The following is a 15,239-nucleotide window of genomic DNA, read 5'->3' on the forward strand; positions in this document are numbered from 1 at the left end:
AAAGTAACATATTCTGTGCTGGATTACTAAGGGCAGTATTCACCTACTGATCAATTGCTATCATGGGATATAAGGGGGTAAAATCTGATGTGCGACCATTTCAGACCCTGGATGGCATTTATTTACTGACTATTCCCCATCTGTCCTTTAGAATGATAAGAAATGAAGATTCTGGGAAACGCTGAAAAACACTCTTTTCATCCTATTTCCAATTTATCATTTTAATTGATGCAGGATAAAGTGTTGGTGTCAATGAATGTTTACTTTTAAAAACTTGTGGGTCTCTAGAATTATTCTTATGTTGACATTTTACTGATACAATTTTTAAAGTTGAGATAGTAAAAAATTAAGTAACCAAATAATAAACTAGCTAGACTAGCTTCTCTAATTCTATTTTTAGGACAGACAGCAAATGCCAATAAAGAAAGCAGGAAAAAAATACTTGCAACTTCCTGAATACATATTAGGGTTAAAAATAAAACTCAGTAAAATCACTTACATATTTTATAACTATAATAATTTACAATAATCACTTATATTAAGGAAAAGGGGCAGGATCCTTGACAATAAGGACAAAAAAAGTGTTCAATACAGAATTTGTAGCCAAGGCAAGAGAGTCAACTAACATACTTTAGGACTAGTTTTTCATAATAAAATACTGTGGTAGGAGAATCTACAATTCAGATAGGTAGCTACTTTTTTTACATGAGTCATTAAGCAGTTTAGTTACTATATATTTTGCATTGCATTGAACTACTGTGTGTGTGTGTTTAGAAATCAGAATTAAAAAGTCCCTTTCACAGAACATCAACAATGTGTCAGGTGTTTAGCTACCAGGCATTTGACATACACCATTTATTATCCAACACTACCCTGTAAGTCAGGGACAGGGCCTATTTACTGAGCAAGGGAACTGGGTACCCCAGAAATTAGGGCACAGGTTCAAAGCCTTCAGCTTGTGAATGAGGGAGTCATTACAAATGCTGGCTGCCTTGAAATGCTTGAATTCTTTCCTACATATCATACAGCTTGCTTAGAATTTAAACTATGATTAACACTATTCAAGTAAATATTTATTTTTCACTAACTGTATTTTAAGTAATTTAACCTTTTCTAGGATTCAATTTTCTCTTGGGAAAAATGGAGTTGGTTGTTGATTTCTAATGCTTCTATTTTAAAATAGTAACAATGATTTATATATAGGAAAAATAATTTAAATGGCTATTTTCACATCACTTTTATTAAAATTAGGTCATTAACACTCATCCTTACTAAATTTTGTGATAGGGATCTATCTAGATATGTGCATGTCATTCCTTTCAAATCCCTTCAGTCCTATTAAGCCAAAACATTTGCTCTTACCATTTTCAATGTTATTCCTTGAAATTTATATAAAAGAAGAAATTGCATACTTTTCTCTGCACTACACAAGCTATATACTTAAGTCTTTACCTCCTACAGAGTCTGAAACTTTCACTCAGATATGAATAATGCAAAGAAAGCCATTTTTATGGATCTGAAAATAATCAAAATATTCATTTATTTTAATTCACATTTATTTAAATATAACAATTCCTTAGACAAGTGAAAGTAATTAAAAGCATACATGATAGACATAAATAAAGTGAAATGTATAATTATTTTAGACAAGAGTTAACACAAATATTAGACTAATTGACTGCATGATTACATTTAGTTTTAAGAGTACATTAACATGGAGATTTAAAAAGGATACGCCTTTAAAAAAAAGTGCTACAAAATGTTCACATTTATGTCAGTAATGTTATATCTCTTAGACTGATGTTTTATAAAACTATGTAAATATCTAATTTAATCATTAACTTCACATGGTAACATTTGCAAATGAAGCACATTTTTGTTAATAGAAATGTTCTTTAAATAATATAGCATTTTATCAAGACCATGCCACATTTATTAAACAAACATGCATAACACATTAAAATCTGAATAATTCATGTACCTTTAGTTTTGCTACAGCACTCCATCTTTGTGAAAAAATATATTTAATAGTTTGGCACAGAATTAATAAATCATATTGCTACTAATAAAAATAAATGTGACCTAAATTTTCCATGGCATAGAAGATTCACTACCAAATTAGCCTCTTCCCTTTATGTTTTATCGACAAATGGCAGTTCTCTTCAGTTTTAGTTGGAATAAATGACAGATACCCAAGAACTGAAATTCATACCTAGGTGTAAGAACTGAGTTCAGTATTTATAACAGTAAAATATTTCCATCTGTATCATGGCCAACAAATTTCTAAATAAGCGAGTTATTAGCAATATTAAATACCATCATGAGATGTTCTTCAGGAGGCAGAGATGTTGAAAAGGAAATGTGGATCTCTTCATACACTGGGAACATATGTGTAAGGAGAGCAAATGCCAACTGAGGCAGAAGCAGGAAAAGTTCTTTGGAAAGTTGATTGGATAGTACACATGGGAGTGCAGAAAAGGCTGAGAACAAAGAAATCATTCGGGGTAGAAAGGACTGTTGCAGGTCTAAGAAAGCTGAAGTGTACCACTCAAGGAAGAACATTTTCTTGATTCAGCAAACGATCATTTTTACATTCCCACATCAGTTTGTCTAAACCAAGAATGAAGAAATTAACAACAAGCTTTTTTCCCCTCCCAGAATTCATTCATAAACACTGTGGAAGAAGTAGCGAATAATATGAACTCAAGCTTCCTCTGAACCAAAGAGACTTCACACGCTCTCTTCAACTCAAGACTACAGAGTTGTGGTAATCAAGAAAAATACCCGAGTTCTTTTTCACAGTGTTGTATTTTGAGACGCCAACTGAAGCAATCTTTTATAAAATGGATAGCTTCAGTTTTGTACTTATGACATGGGGGAAGGTAAGTAGAACTGGAATTCAATTTTTATACAAATGTACATTATTCTAATATATAAAACAATGAATATGATGCTATTTTATTTGGTTTATGATCCTTACTTTTCTGAAGGCCTTCAAAGAGTGCAATGGCAAAAAACATAAAATAGATTAAATATACAAAAAAATTTTAAAGCTGTTAAGATGTAAACGAAGATTATGAATCACATAGCACTGAATTTTCAAGAGTAAAATCATACCAAAATCGTGATAAGTTTTCGTTGACATCATACGAGAGTAAATGGTCAGGAAGGTCGCTGATGGTGCCCTGCACTGCCAGCACATGCGGGGCCAAGGTGAAGGGTACGTCGCTCAGGAGCTCCGCCATTAGTGAGCTGCTCTCCAGAGTTTGGCCTGCCTTATTTTCCGTCTCAGGGCCTGCCACAGTCACACTGGATGAGTTTTCTTTGCCAGTCTAAAAATACATATATATATTTAAAACATTTAGACCGTATGAACTGTGAGGTTTAGTAATGGTAAATGTGGCATCAACGCATCAAAATGATTGAGAAATGTGTAATATATAAATACTTCCAGATTTGAATGCAATTATTTACTTTACTTGAATCCAAGTCTGTGCTTGGTTTTAAAATGAATCTTAAACTCTACTCTCAGAATGACCATCTATAGTCCCTTAAATACTATCTGGCATTCTTGCTGTTTCCCTAACCCAGATAATGTCTACAAAATTCCTCTCTGCTTTTCCAACTCCTATGGATGCTTTCAGGCTCTGCTGCATGCCCAGCTTCCCTGAAAATTCTTATAATACCAGAGTCCAAAGTAATCTTGCTCACTTCAGAATGCTTGTGGGACAAACTGCTAACAATATTATTTGGTGTTTCCTAGAGGTATTCTTTTTAAAAAAATATATACACACACACACTTTTTTTTAGTTGTAGGTGGACACAATACCTTTATTTTAATTTTTTAATGTGGTGCTGAGATCGAACCCAGTGCCTCATGCATGTGGGTAAGTGCTCTACCACTGAGCCACAACCCCAGCCCTCCTAGAGGTATTCTTGTTAACTATGGTTCCATAGGCACAGAGCTTATCTCCAACTAGTCTCTACAGTTCTTGAGTGCGAGCAATCTAATTGGTATGTCTTGTGTTACCACCTTGCATACTTTACTGATTTATCCTAATATATTTTATTATATTAATATATATTAATTAATGTTAATTACCTTTAATGTGTGTCCTGAACATGGATTGTCTGATTTCCACTGGAATTAGCATGTTATGTTGCAATTGTCATCAAATAAGAATTGACACATCTCTTGCAAACACTTGTTTACTAAAAGACATGCGTTAGGATGTTCACGGCAGCTCACATCACAAACCCCCAAACTGGAAACTACCTAAATATCCCTCAATAGCAGAACAGACAGCAAAAATTAAAGTCTATTTCCAAAAATTAAAATGAATGACCTGCCACTATAAGCAGCTGAAATCTAACTCAAACTAGCTCAGGCAAAAATAAAAATAAGGGGCTGTGGCTGTGGCTCAGTGGTAGCACACATGCCTGGTATGTGTGAGGCACTGAGTTCGATTCTTAGCACCACATATAAATAAATAAATTAAAAAAATAAAGGTGTATCAACAATTTAAAAAAATAATAAAAAGACTCCCTCCCACTTGCACACCTTCATTTCACACAGAATGAATTTGTCTTTGCAGAGGCCTACAAAGCCTTCTGAATCTGGCCCCAGGTATTTCTCTGACCTTACTCCAACCAGCCTGCTCCTACCTCAGGTACTTTACTTTCCATTCCCTCTGACCAGGTGGTTGTTCTCCCAGAAATCTGGGATTCCTTCCCTTACCTCCTCCCAAGTTTTGTCCAGGATGCCACTTCCTCAGAGAGGCTTTTCCTGACCACAATATTTAACCCTGTAGGCTATGACTTCACCTTCTCAACTCTGTACTGTCTCTCCCTCCTGCTTTCTGCTTCCCCATATCCCTTCGTACCTTGCTGTACACTACATAACTCATTCTGATTATTGTTTCTCAGAAGGAGCTTTTACCTCTCATGTGCACTACTTTATCCCAAATACTTAGTGCCTAGGCCTTACTAAATATTTGTCCGGTGAATGAAAACAGACAAAACTCTTGCCTTTATAGAGCTTATATTCTAATGGCTATAAATTCTGATAAATTCTTTAAGTCTAAAGGTGAACAATTTTCTGTAAGAGACATTTTTGTAAAGCTTTTTATGGAAGTCTAAAATACATATGGAAAAGGGCACATTATAAGAGCACAGCTTGCTAAATTTTCACAAACTGAACACACATGAGCAGCCAGCACTAGGATCAAGAAAAAACAAAGATGGTTCTTTTTCCATCACAATCACCTCCCTGCCCTCTAGTCACCATCCTTACTTATAACAGCAAAGACTGGTTGACCTGTGTTTGAATTTTAAATAAATGTAATTATACAGTATGAATTCTTTTGTTTTGGGCTGCTTTCAGTATTATATGTAAGAGATTCATCCATATTATTGTAAGTTGGGTAAAAAAAAACGTGAAGAACATATTGTTGCAGAGGACATATATTCTGACTGATATCTTAAAAGAATCACTCTGATTGTAGCATTGACAGTAGACAGTGGGGATGGGATTGGGTAGCCAGTAAAGGAAGCTGAAAGATAGCTGAGAACAGAGATGATTGTGAGATTCAAGAAGGTTGTAATAGCAAAGGTGAGATGAAATAGTTGAATTGTGAATAGACTTTGAGAGTAAAACCAACAGTATTTGCAAGTGGAATGGATGGTGGGGCATAGAAACAAGAGTGCAGTCAAGCTGCGCCTGGTGGCACACACCCATAATCCCAGTGACTCTGAAGCTGAGGCAGGAGGATTGCAAGTTTGAGGCCAACCTCAGCAACTTAGTGACGTTCTAAGCAACTTGGTGAGATATTGTCTCAAAATTAAAAAAAATAAAATAAAAAAGGGATGGGAATGTGGCTCAATGGTTGAACACCCCTGGGTTCAATCCCTAGTACAAAAAAAAAAAAAAAAAAAAGTACGGGCAAGAATGAATCCAAAGTTCTTGGCCTAAGCCATAAGAGAGATGCAGTCACTATTTACAGGAATAAGAAAGAGTACCCAAGGAGCAGGTTCAGGCAGGAGACCTAGGTTCTATTCTGAAGGTCTGAGGTGCCTAACTGACATCAAATGGAGCTGTTGGTATGCAGAAGGATATGATTTGAATCTGGAGCTGGATGAGATCTGGAGATAAACATGAACACAGACAATTTTTCAAGGCATTGGAATGGTAAATGAGAAAAGAAATATGGGTTGGTATTTAAAGGGGTGTGGTGGAAGCAAAAGATTTCTTTTTTTTTTTCTAAGTTGGGAGACATCATGACATCTTGTAAGCTAATGAGAAGAAGCTATTAAGAAAAATACATGAAGAATCTGTAGAGAAGGGTGGGGCTGGGGATGTAGTTTAGTGGTAGAGTGCTTGCCTACCTAGTATGTGTAAGTGCATGGATTCAATACCCAGCACTAAAAAAAAAAAATAAATAAATCTGTATAGAAGGAACTGTTCTCTTCACAAAGCATCCCGAACACCTACAACAGGCCCCTCAAATATCTCAAATATCATTTAGTGAGTGACCTTAAATGAAACAAGTTATTCAACACATGCCTATTAAGAGTAGTCATCTTATAATTTCACAAGAAAATAACACGAGTGTACTTTCTTAGGGCTACAACTAAAACAAATGTAAACATACCTTATTATGACAAAGTTTATTATTAAAGATCCACGTACAGATCTGTCTCCTGAAACTAACTAAGACTTACAATGTTAAGCATCCTGGGGTCAGCCAAGAGCACAGGTATCAGTGAGGAATGATGAGCATCCAGACTATTTAAAGGGCTTCACTATGTGGTTTGTATAGAAAAACTGAAAAGGAAGCAACATTGGGTATGCCAAAAATAACACAAGATTATGTATGCATCAGAGGTTTGGTTACTTGGAAGTAGCACAGCAAAATGGATTAAGAGTACAAATTCTAGAGCCCGACTGCTAAGGTACAAATCCCAGATCTCCTGTTTAGTGATAAACAAATTGCCTTAAGCTGTTAACTTCTCTGTGTCTCAGTTTCTTTAGCTGTATTATAAGACCAGTAATAGTATATATTTCACATGATTGTTCTGAGAATTAAATAAAGCAATGTTTTTAAGTAAGCAGAATAGTGCTTATCACGGGTAAAGAAAGTGAATTAATAAAAACTTTAGGAATGTCAGATTCCATTTGGCTTTAGACAAAGTCTAGAATCCATTTATCCCTTTAGTGTTTGACATTTACTGATGGTTCAAGTAATCTTCCCTTTTCCCTACCGCATCCCCCAATTTTTTTACCTACTGTTGATCTCAAGAGCAAATCTTACATAGATCTATTAATTTCATTCCATCCTCAAATTTTCTTTCTCTCTCTTTTTGGGTTGTGTACATAATGTTATTCAATTTCATTAGCCAAATCACGCCCTGATCTCACCTTTACAACTATGGAGAAGTTATGTTACATGTAGCCCTGCTTTCTAAACATACAACTTCAAAGCCTAACTCTTCAGCAGCAATATTTATTCCTTTTGTCCATGCTTTTATTAATAATCTTTCCAAACCATTCTTATGGGTCAGAGCATTTTTCCTTGAAGACAATGTATAGCAAACCAATCTAGTATAATAAAGGATTTGATACATGTGGCTGGTTTCTTGGTCAAGTTCTACTTATAAAACTACATCTGACCAGAAGGTGGATGCTTCACACATCAGAGCCTCGGCCCTCTATTCTGTAAAATGAGTAGTGAGGGACCAAAGGTGGTGATGGTGGTAGTGATAATGATGATGATGATTGTAATTATGATGAAGATGGCAACTAGCATATGTACTGAACACTTACTTTGTGCCAGGTTTTATCTTAGCTTTATAAATATATCCACTCACAGAAGTCTTCTAATAGCCCGGTGGTCTTCTAACAGTCTGTGGCATGTGCCTCATGTTTAAGACAAGAGGACACTGAGGAACAGAAAGGGTAAGTGGAAGTTGTCCCAGTGATCCTTAGTGGTCTATTAGCAAGAACCAGTACATTTCCGGGACATTGTGGGTAGCCTGACCAAGTGAACAAAGCCTTGAAAATTCAGGGGACAGTATTAGAAAATATGAAAAATACTACTGAAGCATATCCTGGCTTAATTTAGAAGGACAAAAAAAAAAAAAAGACTGCCTTTGGGAAGAAAAATCTAATCAAATGTCTTACAGAGAGACTGAAAAGGGATTGAAAAGCAACTGTAATTTAAGATAAGTTTATCCTTGAAAATGAATCTACCAGCAGTCTGGGTAGAGCCATGGGAAAAATACCATGGACAGTGAAACAAGATAACTGAGTTGATAACTGAAGAGGCAGACATAAAGGTGTGTGGGAATGCACTACAGTATTCTACCTTTGTATGAGTCTGAAAATGTTTCAAAAAATAAAAGTTTTAAACATTTTACTTAGTTTAAAAATATAATGGACAAAGTGTTCTACCAAATGCCTCCTAGAATGATCTGAATTTCAGCTGTGCTGTATGTATTACTCTGGCATCTATCTCTTAACGGTTGGCTGGAGTACAACATTACAGTCTCCACGGAGCTGCCTGCCCTCTTGGCAGAAGGGTGAGTGCCATGATGCAGCTGCTGTTGGCATGCTGAGAGCTGGAAAGGGAGAAATTATAAGGCTAAACAAGAGTAAGTCACAAAGAAAATGGGAGTCAAAATTCAGGGACACCACACCCACTAAACTTATCAGTAAGTCATCAGCTTGGCAGCCAGTGGAAGCAGAGGTGGGGGCTGAGGGCTGAAACAGGTGCACCAGTTCCCCTGCAAAAAGCAGCCCCCTCTCTCTTAGACACAACATCTTGTGATTTTTTCATTTGCATAATAAAATGGGTCTTTAATAGGAAGAATTAGTATGTTAACCACAATGGAGCAAGAAGAAAAGAATCAATTAACCTTTTGGTTAATAGCCAAATTTTAGGAAATTACTTCAAATATTATGTTCATAAAGGATAATCGTTATTTTTGTGATTAATCTTGTTCGCTGAAATGCTGCTATGATAATAGTTCTGAGTATAAGTTCCTGCATATAATCCAGCTTTAAAACTTTTTTTCCAGATTAGTGTTTGCCCTTACATGGTTTATATATGAGTATGCCATGTCAGATATATATATTTTTTTAATTTTAAGGATAAATTTCCTGATCTATATCATTACGACAAATAGTTTACAATTGGAAGTTTTCATGTGTTTATGTAAAAGTGAATTTTGGTTTTCAATTAATCTGTTACAAAATAGACTGGCCAAATTTATTTTTAGTTCCTTAAATTCTGTTGTCTTTCTTTCAAACAATTCAAAGAGGTTTACAGGCATTATTCTTTCCTTTCCTGTAGAGGGGCTGTAAAGATTCATGAGCTTCAATCTGTAAAATTTTCTAAGAGCTTAGGGAAAAAACATACTCCAAGAATAGAAGGCATATAACACTTTTCAGTAAAGCCTTAGAAAAATGAAGTCACTTCTCCAGAGCAACAGAAGGTTAGTGGCATCCTTGTAAACTTCACTCCTGGGTGTTTGAAAGCAAGAAAATTCAGGTTTAAGAACAGACAACTATATTTTTCCTGGCACAAAATCCCCGTAACTACAATGAAATCTATTAGGAGATGCCAAATTTGCAAACTTGGTAACAACTGGAGTCCTCATCTACTTAGCCATGCCCAACTAAATTATGAAGACTTAAGTAATATAAAACCACCCATATTTGGCATCTCTTAAAGGTTCCTGCTTTCTTCTGCAGTCCATTTCTCAGATAATGTCTATAAGAGCAAAATATTGATGCATTAAAATTTAGAAACCACCCTTCACTAAAATAGCAAAAGGGCCTATTAAACCCCTAGGAAAGGAAGTATAAAACACCCACCAACACTCAATTTACATGTAAAGAAGGTAGGGTATATCAAGCATATTTCTGAGAAGTGAGTTATACAAAGAAAAGATAATACCAAGTTCTGGCTTTCTTTACCTTTAAATTCTAATGTCTATAAATAAAAGACATGCTTCTTTGAACAATATCCAGAACCAGCAACACTGTCACTTTATCTCCCCAGATAACTATCCATTCTATTCTGCCTTCAGCTGGTATCTGCTTGCATTACATCAGATTCTCAATGGTGGGGCAATGTGGAGGGTCAAATCTGAGTTAGAAGCATAAGGGGACAGAAGTTAGAAGAAGGTGATACAAGCTATGACACAGTTAAGGGAGTACTCAAGCTTTTTATTTTTCTAAAAACCTGCTTGCTAATAAATATCTGGCTAGCTGTTAAAAGTCAGAGGACTGATCTCTTGCATCTGTGTAAGTCCTTAAGCAACAGTTTCCTTTTACTTGGGATGAATTTATATTTCAGAGGAAGAGACTGTTTCCTGTTTTTTTTCAAATTCCCTGTACCTGAACAGTATCTGCACATAGTAAGCACTCATTAAATATATTAAAAATTTAACTGAATCTAGTCCTCTTATCTCTCAGATACTCTAGGTACTCAGACTTGGTTTTTCTTTTTTGTTTTATATTTGGTACTGGGAATCAAACCCAAGGATGTGCTTACTAAGTACATACTCTACCACCAAGCTATACCACTGAGTCAAGACTTGATTTTAAAATCAAGGGGTTAGGCCAAAGAAGCAAACACGAGCTCAGAACATTTTGCTGCTATTATGGAAAAACTAGGTGGGATAAAATGAATTCTCAGAAGACCTTGTTTTCCATATGGCCTGGGTGTTGATTCTCCACAGAGTGAGGGTTCCTAAACTAGTGATGCTGGAAAGAAGATATTTTCTTTACTCCCTTTCCTTTTCCAGTCTCTGACATCATTTCAGTTCACAATCTGGTTCAACTTTTTTTTTTAAGTATTTATTTCCTTTTCTTTCTTTTTCCTTTGCTACTTCCACCTTCTTGCGCTTCCTGCTTTCTCCCATCTTCCTTTTAAAAAAAGAAAAAATAAAAATTCTCCTGAATTCCTCTTTTCAGAACTCCAGCTGAATGTATGTAAGTGAAGAAGGGGAAGTAAGCAGGCTGTCACTTGCTTCTGTAATCTGTTCCATATATTCTTAGAAAAGTGGCTTGTCTGAAGCCGGAAAACCTTCTGTACTAGCCAGCTAGTGTAGGGGTGCAGTGAAATGGGGAAAGAGAAGCATTTTAGGAAAGAAACCAAGCAAGAAACTGTTCAGTGTGGGATGCTGGTTTAGTACTAGTCTGCACTTACAAGTGCAAAAGCCTGACACAGTGATTAAAAACAAACAACAAACAAACAAAGGTTTTAAAGTTAGTTTGTAGAAATTCATGTTCTCCAAACTTAAGCTGTTCAGACATTTCCTATGCCCCCAGTCGGCTTTTCCCCTTGTGCTTTATAGCACATACCTCACCTTCCTCTTCTCTTCTCTAGCACTCCACCACCTTCCTCCTCACTGTGGGCAGCAGGGCCAGCCTCCTAGACCTCTGACAAAATAGGAACTGTCTGGTAAGAATCCTCTGTCTCTGTTCTACATCAAAATGTGGTTGCGTTCATACCCACCCTCCTACCCACAGCTAATTCATCACTGGTGCTGCAGATGCATTCTGTCCTCACTCTTCCCTGCTGGCTTCATCAACTGGGTTGTGTCTCCTCATTGTTCATTTTTCCTATAAGCAATTAACCATTTAAAAAAATTCAAGTCTATATTGCCCATTAGTGTATCATCTACTTAACACACAAACCACCTTTCTACTTTTCCCACGTGCAGGCTGAGATAGTTGTTGACACTTGCTATTCACCACTCACTGGCTGCAATCTGCTTTCTCTGACTCTCTACTGACTCTGCTTCACAAAAGGTGCTGATAATTGCTGTCTTGCTAAATTCAGAAGATGTCAAAGTACTAATCTTAACATGACCTCTTTGTTGTACTTAAGGTTAAAAAAAACTCCCCGAGTTTTTATTTCTTGACTTCTGTGCCACTTACTTGAAACCCATTTTCTCTGGATGAACTATTTCAGGTATCTACTGCCCTACTCCTCTACTCCCCAGTAGGTAGATAATGTATGTATGTAGATTTGTGCATTTGAACCCAGATTTCTATCTAGAGCGCCAGGCCTGTATGCTGAACTCTTACTATACACTTCCTTTTCGATATTCCATCAACCATCTTAAACTCAATATGTTCGAAACATGGAATAGATCCTTTCCTACCTTCAACCTCACTCAAAACTTAATGATTTTCCAATATTTTATGTATTGTAAATTTTATGTGTCTTAATATATTTTCACACAAAAATGCTTTACTGATGTTTACCTGGAATTGTGTATAATTTTCTTTATAAGTCTCACAGCTTAAGTAGTGAAAGCCTTCAGGTAAAGGCTGTTATCAAGGAAAAATGCTTCAAAGATTGCCTGTTTTAATTTTTTTTTTTTTAATTTAAAGGACTTAAGTTCAGTCATTTCTCAATGGAGGAGTATCTCCTGGGGTGGAGGCTGAAAATCCCAAAACCCAGACTGTGCCTACCACTCACTACAGAAAAGAGTTTAAAGTAACAGTTCAACTGAGCATCTTATTACTAGGTTAAATCAACCAAGCTGGCCTCAATATGTAGCCATGTTTAGAAAACTATAGTATCTGATCACAGCCAACTTTACAAAACAGCTTAGGCTTTTGTGCACAAATTCTTCGAGCATATTATGTACACCATAACTCTGAAGAATTTGATATCGCTTATTAGTCACACTGAATTCTTCTAAACTTCCCATTTATATAGCCTTTTTCATTTTAAACATCTATTCAAATTCTTCCAAACATAATTAAACAAGATTATATTATTTCCAGATAATTTCAAAGGAACAATGAAAAATGATCTGTATATCTCTACAGCATGCTGAGTATTAATTTCACTCAAATGAATGATTTTCACTGTGTAAAACAATAAAGTACTTCAACTGTCTGCATATACAACAGAGAGAAAATGGATACATTCTATTTTTAAAGCTCAAAATATAAATATTTACATTGTACTGATGCTTTTATATAATTAGATATTACTTATATAATTTTGACTAAATAGAAAAATAATAGTCAGAAATACAAAAATCCTAAAATCTTAAATAATAGTCACATATTGTGTTTTTTGGTGTGCATTCTGATAAAATGAACATTTAAAATTCTTATATCCTAAGTATGATATATATTTTTGGGAACATTTAAATATTATGAAAAAGAATAATGAATGTAATTATTTCATACTATGACCTTTGTTTTAGGACAAAAAGTTAATCCATTTTATTGCCCTTAATTTATATTGAAAATTTTATGCCTTGCCATTATTTCTAACATTATTATATAAAAACACAAATTCTTACTATGTAATTAAAGTTTTCATGTCCATAGCGCAAATCCAAAGACAATTATCAGTAAGATCTCATTTACTCTGCACATAAACATCTCTCTAATCTCAGAAAGCAATTAAATTCTTCAGAAAAAAAGAGAAACATTAGACAGGAAAAGCCTTATTTTCTTTGTAATTTGAATTTAACATGTGGAATGGTCTACACACCTGGACATATATTATGTGTTACATATTCAGTGAATATGTAACTGAATTTTCATATATTGATGAAAGTGAAAGGAAATATGTCATATCAAATTGAGAATGGAAATCATGAAGGTAGGCTTATTAAATTCCACTCAGAGATCACAGGAGTGATAGTATTACTCACACTTGCTGCACCTAACCCAGAACTCTACTAGAAAAACAATGTTTGGCAAACTGAAGAGGTGAGCAGAAAGTTGTGTCACTTGACCTTGGCTCTCATTTGCAAAAAGGTTGTATTTCAAAATAGAAGATGGGATTGGAAAAGTAAATACAGCTGTGTTTTTTCCACCCCAGCATGAGAATGAAGGAGCAATTCAGAATGGCAGGAAGCAGTGTCCCTTTTTGGTGCAAACTCAGAATCCAAAAGAATGTATTATTATTTCATTTCAAGGTGAACTCAGGATGGTATTTTTTTTCCTATGGTAAGTATACATAATACAAAATTACCATCTTAACCATCTTAAAGTGTATAATCCAGTGCCATGAGTACATACATTATGATGTAATCATCGCCACCCTTCATCTCCAGAACTTTTTCATCATTCCAAACAGAAACTCTGTACCCTTTAAATAAAAACTTCCCATTCTTCCTTTTCCTGAGGCCCTGGTAACCTTTATTATGTCTTTTGTTTCTATGCATTTACCCATTCTGGTATCTTATATAAATGAAATCATGTATTATCTGGCATTGTGTGTCTGGCTTATTTCACTAGTATCTGTTTTCAAGATCCATACATGTTGTAGCATGTATCTAAATTTTATTCCTTTTAAAATCTGAATAATATTCCATTGTATGCTTATATAACAATTTATTCATTTATTTGCTAGATGGACATTTGTTTTTTTCCTACCTTTTGACGTGTAGGACCAAAGATTTTTGGGCTAGAGTATAATCAACTAGGTGGAAAAGCTAGGAAACAATTCTAACAGGATTATCAGAGTTCAATAAATAAAGTAATACTGAGTATTTACTATGTGAAGGGCAGCTAGCGATATCCTGAAGTTAGGGAAAAACAAACCATGATTCCTGCTTACTTTGAACTATAAATTCATTTAGTAAATTTGTCTTTAGACTTTTTAAAAAATATTTTTTAGTTATAGTTGGGCACAATACCTTTATTTTATTTGTTTATTTTTATGTGGCATTGAGGATCGGACCCACCGCCTCACATGTCTAGGTGAACGCTCTACCACTGAGCCACAACCCCAGCCCCTGTTTTTAGACTTTTATAATACAAAATTTGCTGGGCCTGAAAAAATGTAATTAAAGTAAATCATGTCAACTTATTATTTTATGAATTAAAATCTGAGTTTAATCAGATTTCAATCATGTTTGCAATAGCTTGTAATCACTAAGACCGTTGACTTACTGGCACTCTACCCCAGAATTGTTGCATGTCATTATAAGGGTACAAGATGTTATTACCTGCTCTTGGGAAAAGTCTGCCCAACAAAACAGTATAAATAAGGCTAAGAAGTGATAAAAATGGGCCATGATGGTTTCCAAAAAATCACGAGAAAATTTGAAAGGTCACACATATTAGTAAAATTTTAAAATTATAATGCTTCAACAGAGTAACAAATTTAACGTAAATGACTGAAATTTCTCAAAGCAAAATACACAGTGTAGTGGAAAAATGCTTTCATATCAACAATTGAAAAGTTGGGTAA

The 15,239-nt window shown here is 35.1% G+C and overlaps 1 protein-coding gene across 5 annotated transcripts in view; it reads right to left on the reverse strand.

Moving 5' to 3' along the window:
- UMAD1 (UBAP1-MVB12-associated (UMA) domain containing 1) overlaps nucleotides 1-15,239 on the reverse strand; it is a 279,169-nt gene that overhangs the window by 38,263 nt on the left and 225,667 nt on the right. For 4 of the 5 annotated variants that reach the window (XM_081286563.1, XM_081286562.1, XM_081286561.1 and 1 more), the window contains one exon: nucleotides 1,512-3,332. In XM_081286563.1, the coding sequence (XP_081142689.1) occupies nucleotides 3,075-3,332 (258 nt within the window). In that variant the 3' untranslated portion in view covers nucleotides 1,512-3,074. Of the gene's footprint in view, nucleotides 1-1,511; nucleotides 3,333-15,239 lie in introns of those variants that run through there. The other variant, XM_081286564.1, reaches the window with a different exon arrangement.

The sequence above is a fragment of the Spermophilus citellus genome (assembly GCF_964194105.1).
Source record: "Spermophilus citellus genome assembly, chromosome: 3".
Classification (NCBI taxonomy): Eukaryota; Metazoa; Chordata; class Mammalia; order Rodentia; family Sciuridae; genus Spermophilus; species Spermophilus citellus.